General features: G+C 44.0%; 1 protein-coding gene across 1 annotated transcript; it reads left to right on the top strand.

Annotated features, from left to right (window-relative positions):
* The first annotated feature begins 981 nt into the window (after positions 1–981).
* Positions 982–2,002, top strand: LOC149460808 (uncharacterized). The gene is made up of 3 exons (XM_089679320.1): positions 982–1,074; positions 1,163–1,390; positions 1,498–2,002. Exons 2-3 carry the CDS (start codon positions 1,235–1,237, stop codon positions 1,699–1,701), a joined length of 360 nt encoding a protein of 119 aa, XP_089535446.1. The 5' UTR covers positions 982–1,074; positions 1,163–1,234; the 3' UTR covers positions 1,702–2,002.
* Positions 2,003–8,425: the final 6,423 nt, after the last annotated feature.

The following is an 8,425-nucleotide window of genomic DNA, read 5'->3' as shown; positions in this document are numbered from 1 at the left end:
TTTCTGGATGGTAAAGGTCAAAGTTCACTCTTCAGTTTAGGAGAGGTAGGACACGCCCAGGAACAAGGATTTGGTTTATACAGGAGCCCCATATAGAGGACCCCTCAAATCTCCCCATCCAAATGTCCCTCCATCCAGAGTCTATATGTCCTATGACATCACACTGACCTCACAGCTCCTCCCCCCAATGTCCCTCCATCCAGAGTCAGAGAATCCTATGACATCACACTGACCTCACAGCTCCTCCTCCCAATGTCCCTCCATCTGATTGTTTCTGATGCTCTTAGGATGTGGGGCCCCTTGGTATCCTCACATGTAAAGTGGGACTGTTGGTCCTGCGTTGTATGTAATGACATCAGAATGCTGCAACAAGCCTATACCCTGCGTAGTGTGGGGGTCCTGTGGGGGGAAATTATACCTCAGCCTGAAGTGGGGCTTTAATAAAATGGAGACCTGAATGGAGAGGTGAGGAGGATTCTGGGAATATCATTTGATGTGACTATTTGTGTTCAGATGTAGAGTTTTCCTCCTGTGAAGTCTGGAGATCATATGACATCACATTGCCTCCACCTCCCTCCCTGATAGAAGAGAGAAAGAAGAAGAAGATTCTAGAAGTCACCAGAGAGATCACTGAGCTGCTGACAGGAGAGGTGAGCGGTGCCGGGAATTCTGGGACATTCTCCAGTAACAGACAAGGGATGTGTCTGGATGGTGACTGTATCATTGTGTGTGTCAGGTTCCTATAAGGTGTCAGGGTGTCACTGTCTATTTCTCCATGGAGGAGTGGGAGTATTTAGAAGGACACAAGGATCTCTACAAGGACGTCATGATGGACAATCAGCCGCCCCTCACATCACCGGGTAAGAGGAGACTTTATTGTAAAGGAGAGAGCAGTACGGAGGATCCACCTAGATCCCCCATCATCTGATAAACACATAGAAACAATGGATTCAGTCAGTGTGTGTGTTTCCTACAGATGGATCCAGTCATGGGAACCCACCAGAGAGATGTCCCCGTCCTCTGTATTCCCGCGATTCCACACAGGGAGGTCACACCATCCCTCACCATCATCAGGTAGATGAGGAACAATCACTGATAGTATCATTAGGATCTGTACATTATCTGCATTGTTACCATTGATGTCATTTTATTATATATTCAGAGTGGAAACCTGAGAGATCCTAAAGTTGAGGTTAAAGAAGAGATAAAAGAGGAGGAGGATAAGGATGGGGTGATGGAGGAGTCAGAGCTTCTAAAAGAACACAAAGATCTGTACCAGGACCCCATGGTGGAGTCATCCAGCTACAGGAACCCACCAGAGAGATGTCCCCGTCCTCTGTATTCCCGGGATTCCACACAGGAAGGTCACACCATCCCTCACTATTACAAGGTTGGTGGGATGGAGAATCTAGAACATGGACTCATAGAGACAATGTGTGGATGTTTATGTGACCTTATATTTTACAGATGATATTTTCTCTCATTTCCTTGATTTAGAGTGGAGATCCAATCGATATAGAATTTGAGGTGAAAGCAGAAGAAGAAGAGGCGTATGTGAGGGATGATCAGCAGTCTATGGAGGAGGATGGAATAACGGGGACATTTATAGAGGAGGACACTCCTACAGAGATCAGCACAGGTGGGTCATCAACACTAAATCCATTCCTCCACCCATACTGCTCACTGATTGGTCCAGAGTAGGGCGGGGACTGGGTGATATCAGCCTGTAATCCCCTGGTCACTTTCCTGAGCTGTGTTCCCCGTCCTGTATTCCTGGATTTCTCTCGGATAATCTTCTTTCTCTGTGCTGCAGACACAATTTATGTATCTAGACTGGATTTATGGAGGTTCTGGGGATCAGCTGGCAGCAAAATGTTAATTTTCACCATAGACGTTACTACACCTAGGCACCTGGGGTGTGAGTCTTGTATCTTTGTCCACATGCCCGGGTCTAGTAAGATCTCTGACAGAACAATTCTCCCAGGGTTCCTTGCTCTGTTGTCTGCTGGCTGTGCCGGGTGGAGGGATATGTCTGTATAGTCTCAGACCCAAGTCACTGAGTGCAGTCTCAGGAGATGGGAGGCAGCGGTGTGGGATCTCTACAGCTTGTCTACAGTAAACATTTAAGCTTCCACTGATCACTGAATACAAATATGATTCCTGACCTTTATGCTATATACCCTGTTTTGTACATTACATATTCCTGACCCCTGCACTATATACTCTATGTTGTACATTACATACTCCTGACCCCTGCAATATATACTCTATGTTGTACATTACATACTCCTGACCCCTGCACTATATACTCTATGTTGTACATTACATACTCCTGACCCCTGCACTATATATTCTATGTTGTACATTACATACTCCTGACCCCTGCACTATATACTCTATGTTGTACATTACATACTCCTGACCCCTGCACTATATATTCTATGTTGTACATTACATACTCCTGACCCCTGCACTATATACTCTGTTGTACATTACATACTCCTGCCCCCTGCACTATATACTCTGTTGTACATTACATACTCCTGACCCCTGCACTATATACTCTATGTTGTACATTATATACTCCTGACCCCTGCACTATATACTCTATGTTGTACATTACATACTCCTGACCCCTGCACTATATACTCTATGTTGTACATTACATACTCCTGACCCCTGCACTATATACTCTATGTTGTACATTACATACTACTGACCCCTGCACTATATACTCTATGTTGTACATTATATACTCCTGACCCCTGCACTATATACTCTATGTTGTACATTACATACTCCTGACCCCTGCACTATATACTCTATGTTGTACATTACATACTACTGACCCCTGCACTATATACTCTATGTTGTACATTATATACTCCTGACCCCTGCACTATATACTCTATGTTGTACATTACATACTCCTGACCCCTGCACTATATACTCTATGTTGTACATTACATACTCCTGACCCCTGCACTGTATACTCTATGTTGTACATTACATACTACTGACCCCTGCACTGTATATTATACTGATACTATATAGTCCTGACTGTTGAATGTTATACAATATGTTGTACATTCCATAAGCCTGCCTTCTGTTCTCTACCCTCTACCCATTGCTATATATAAACTATGACACAGCAAGACCCTGTCACTGTGAAGATGGAGGAGGATATGACACAGGATTCACCTTGAGGGTTAATGTGAGATTCTGGATGATCATTTCCAAACAGAGAAAGCTCGGTTTTATCTGGATTCTGTTGTTCTAGATCAGAACTTTCAATGTCCGGATTTTACCAGATGATGCAGCCTGTCCTGTGTATACAGGTGTGCGGGGTCCTGATTTATTGTATTTGTGTATTTCAGGTACTTATATAGCAATGATAAACAATCCTCCTGCTAATGGAAGTGACCTGCACAATACAGCGGCTGACACTCACTGATACCTTAAACAGTCATCAATAATACAAACAACTATAGTGCAGCGCTCTAATCCCCCCACAAACCCCCCAACCAATAAATATACACAGTATATACCGTGCCACAAAAAATATATAAATGCTATAAAATACCTCGTGACCAAATCTTAGTGCTCTATATACAGTGATAAATGCCACAACTTAGTGCTCTACATACTGTGAATAATGCAACAACTAAAAATCATGTGACAGCTATATGATGGATCAGAAGAACCCCTAATTAGGGTACTGAGTGATATAGTGAACCAACGGGATCAAACAGAACATAAATCCAGGACAATGTCCATAAACTTTGTGCTTCAAAAACCATGAAACATATTGTGATGAAGGTGGCTGTGAATGTGTCAGCACACTCGGATCCTCAAATGGCTAGATTGCCTCCTCACCTCCCTTCTGCGACCCAACGGGCCACTTCACTTTCAGGATCTCCCTGGATCCTACTCCAACTGTGGCAGGTGATACTGGGACTTGTGGTTCATCTCCACATGAAAAACAGGCTTCACAGGAAGGTTTTCTGTTACAAATATCTCACACCCCACAGGGTGAGAGAAAAAACTTCCATAGTGTAAAAGGTGATAAGTATTTTATTTAAACCAAATAAATTAAATAAATTAATAAATTAAACCATCACATTAGAATTGTAACAACAACAGCAGATCCCTCATGTCTAGGTATACTGCATGAAAAATAGGGGACTTTCAGGTTCCTCAAAATGGTGCCTGATGCCGGAAGTACGTCACCCTGCACCGGAAGCTGCGTCACGGCGTACCTACGCGTTACGTCACCAACCTTGTGACTTCTTCGGGTATCGCTATTGGTGCGCAGCTCACTCCTTTTATACCACTCTGTTCCCAATCTCCACGGTAACCGCTTCTCCTCCCAGCACTAATAATGCCGGCGGCCATGTTACCGGAGCCCAGTATTGCTATCATATACCCACGTTGACAACCTCAATGCACCAAATGCCAGAGAATAAATAAAACATAGGTGCAGCACAGCGTCTCAGTGACAAACCTTGAAATCTCCCCATAACACCCACCCTGACAAAGAAACAATGCTTTAATGGATAAATAAATAAAAATATGAAGAGGGGCAATACTTACAAACAAAGGGGAAAAAACGAATATACACTGTTATCAATCCTAATACTAACAGGATTACAGGATACACAATTGCTGTATACCTGGGGGTACAGATAGAGAAGCTGGTACTGAAGAGTACCAATCCGTGGAGCCAGGTAGTACAGGTGGCAGTAAGCAATGTTGGTCAGAATTGGAACTGGTTACTTCAGTGCTGGTTAATTGTATGGAAAGTGATCTCACAGTTCCCTACAAGAGTGCTTCCAGTGACTGTTCTTGTGTGGAAGGCGCTCAGCAGAAATGCTAAAGAAATTGGAAATAACAGACAGGCTAGAGGTCTCTCCATTTGATGGTGTAATGATAACCATTCCTGCTGGTGTGGTCCGAGATGCAGCTGAGCAGTGGTTGGTACATGGCATGTATACTGTCTCAACCACTAGACCTCATAAGAAGAAAGGTCCAGAACAGCTGCGGCAGTAGCAGGAATTCTGTCCATCACCCACAAGAGGCCAAAGAGGCTGGAGACTCTGCCAGAAAATACTAATAGCGTTGGTAACGGTAACAGGGAAATGTGTGAACCAATATGGAATGGTATTCTAAATGGGTTTTTGGTTACTGAGGGTACCCACACAAGGGTTGATGAACCCAAAAGAACACCAAGAGTGGTTGAAGTTGGTACAAATGAGAAGAAATGTGTCTCCATGTTAGGCAATGGAGGTTCCCTACAGCTTTAGGACAGGAAGATGGGAAAAGGCAGCAGAAAAACCAAAATATACAGAGAAAGTAAAAGTATCCTGAGGATCCCAAGACCAAAGGGGAGTGGGGCTGGTAGAAGGATGGGTAGGGCCCTGTTAAGGTCTCAGGATAGGTGCTTGTGGAAGCACACCAGAAAGAAGACTTGGGTAGCTCTAATTAGGTCCTGTAGAGCAGAGTTCCCATTCAGACGTAAGAGGGAAGGTAGTGACAGGGAGAAAGTATTAGGTGGTGGATTGTACAGAGATGCCAAAGTGAGAAGTTTGTGTTTCATGCCTTCCAGTTGGATAGGGTCTTGCTTGGGGGTATGTGACCAAGCAAGACCCTAATACTGTGAACATAGAGGAGCATATGACATAGGATTCACATTGAGAGTTAATGTGAGGTTCTGGACTATCATTTCTGATTTGAAAAAGCTGTGTTTCTGGTTTTCTCCATATTCTGTAGTTTTGTATCGGAACTTTAAATCCTGTGTCCGGATTTTACATGATGCCTGCAGCCTGTCTAAGTGTACAGGTGTGCAGGACCCTTATATACTCAAGCCTGAGGATTGGAGACAGCTCTCAGTGTGGGAGACTAAAGGTCTTACACAGAGGTCAGAGGAGTGCCAGCCAAGAGACAGGAGATCGCATTCAAGGAGTCAGGAGGGCTCCTATTGGGGTGTCAGGAGAACCCCTATCCAGAAGCTGGGATTGGGCTTTGCAGCAGGGCACTGCAACTAAAGTCTAAAAAAGCCAAGTGAACAGGTAAAGCTAGACAACACAGTCAAAGGGGCTGGTAAGAAGAGCGGTGTTGCTGCAGACAAGGGAGCTAGGTGGCGTTGTATTTTGGTTTGACTGTTAATGAAAGAACACCTACATGGGCAACTGATTGTCATAGATCCAACCCACACGCCCACACCGACTAGCTAACTGAGGCGTGCACGTCCAGCCGTGACTTGGGGTAAAGAAGGAATAAGGGGACTTACTTTGAATATATATGTATATAAGATTGGCTGTGATATACTTTCACAGCCCGCACTACCTCTGGCCACCACTAGAGGGAGACTCCAATCCAGCTGGCCAACCACACACAGGCAGATACAAATCTTATATACAATCTGTTGCACGCTAAGGGTTGAGGAGCAGCCTAGCAATCGGCACAACCTCCTAGGATTCCTCCAGTTATCCTACAAGCTAGAACCCCGGTGTTAATCACTCTTCCACTGTCCACACACCCCCTCACCAGACACACCACACTCGGTAGCTTTCCACCACCCAACAGTTTTATCCACAGCCTGGCCTGCTGGGTCACCACACACACACACACACAGATTTCCATCTGGCAGATCTATTACCTTTACAATCTGCATGCAATCTGCCAACATGCAATGCAAACAGATTGGAAATGAACTTGACCGAGCATATAAAGACACTGCAATACAATCCAATCTCTCCGGAGATATGAGCCCGAGCTTAAGTACCCAGAAGTCACTTATTAATTTATGATTTAATATCCCAAAAGTGGGCAGTGCATAAAATATGTACAAAGTATAAAAAGTTACAGAAAATACAAGAAGACACACAATTGGCTATTGACTATAAAATAAAAGGGAATAAAAAAAGAAATAAAACTTTTACCAAGAGTTATCCTGCGACTGGAGCAAGTCAGAGAAAGTCTGCAATCTGCCAGACAATAGAACTGGCTCCATACAAATCACACCATCCATATCCCAGGTCCTCAATTTATGGGAATATGGACGTAGGCTGGACATTAGTCCTTGGCCAATCAACTCTGGGGGGTGTTCCTTTACCAGCCAACAGGACGTCCTGGGTACTGAAATGCCCAAAGTCAATTGGACCAGGAACGGTTTGAATCGCCAAGTCAGGGATTGAATTCTGACACCAGCGCATCAGTCCGATCGTGACAGTACCAATCGCTGTTCAGCTGTCGCAATCCGGCGCCATATAACTGTTTTCTGCATTTCTCTAGGATTCTACATAGGCTACAAATACAGTTCTACATGCAGATGTAGCCTACAGTGTGTCCAATCAGAAGGAAGTATTTTCATCTCTCTGCAACTAATATTTTAGCTTTTATGAGAGATGAAATATATTCCTTTGATCTGTGTATATACGTCAAAGCTCCCAGACACATAGGAACCACCTCCGGTCTCCCACTGTGTCATGAAGCCAAACCGTCTAGAGCCTTTTCCTTCCAGATTTCCAGAAGGTGACAAATCTTATTGGCATTCAGGTGTCACCTCCAGTCTAGAGCATGCTCTGTCCCTTCAGATACTAATTGGTGACCATATGTCTCTGACTTAATTCTGTACACATCTTATATTATTATAACATGGACTGAAGCTAAACCTACATTGCCATATTTCTACAGATCACATCTCAGCTACTCAAACCTTACATTTATGTCACATCACACTTACATTTACGTTACACTGATGCCCAAGTGAATTTTCAATTTTAATTAATAAAAGTGGGATGCTATGCCCTAAAATACAGTTTAGACCGGCACAACTCATTAAAAAAACACCTACCACATAAGTATAATCTCCCCAATACCACAAAACATAATATGTATTCTTTGGTTACACCCATTTTCTATAAGCTGGACATAATATATATCTGTTTTGATATTGTCCTCAAACTTTCGACTCAGAAAGTGATGAGAGTAGAGTCAATAACCCAATGATGGTGGTCTTCAGGATCAGTCCAGTCTTCATCTTGGTTGTTCTCCCCCCATCCTCACTCTCTGACCTCTGGTGGGGCTCAGCCCCGCTGTTCTTCATGACTAAATCATGGACTAAATAAGGAAGTGCACTACTTCTTGTGTTGAGAAGATGGCGATGAGTGATAGAGGGGGTGGGGACCCTCGTCCTATAATCCCCTCATCACTGTCCCTCCTATAAAAGACAGTTCTGGTTGTTTCCTCACTCTCTGACTAAGGTCCATGAATAAAGAAATGACCTGGTAGGAGATCAGAGGAGCCATTTCCTAGTTCCCTTGAGGGTGGAATTGTAAGCTCCTCAGAGACCAAGCTGCCTGATGTGGGCGGAGTCCTGGTATGGGGGAACCAATCAGCTCCTGTCTAGTAATCCTCTTTGTCT

This window comes from Staurois parvus, unplaced genomic scaffold, assembly GCF_062004578.1.
Source record: "Staurois parvus isolate SC_StPar_1 unplaced genomic scaffold, SC_StPar_1.0 ptg000221l, whole genome shotgun sequence".
In the NCBI taxonomy this organism is placed as follows: Eukaryota; Metazoa; Chordata; class Amphibia; order Anura; family Ranidae; genus Staurois; species Staurois parvus.
This window is presented reverse-complemented; position numbering and strand designations above follow the sequence as displayed.

Excerpts from the sequence above, each read along its gene's own strand:
- LOC149460808 (XM_089679320.1), top strand. The coding sequence starts at position 1,235 with ATGGAGGAGTCAGAGCTTCTAAAAGAACACAAAGATCTGTACCAGGAC. Across the intron at positions 1,391-1,497 it reads CCATCCCTCACTATTACAAG|AGTGGAGATCCAATCGATAT; the intron begins GTTGGTGGGATG and ends TCCTTGATTTAG.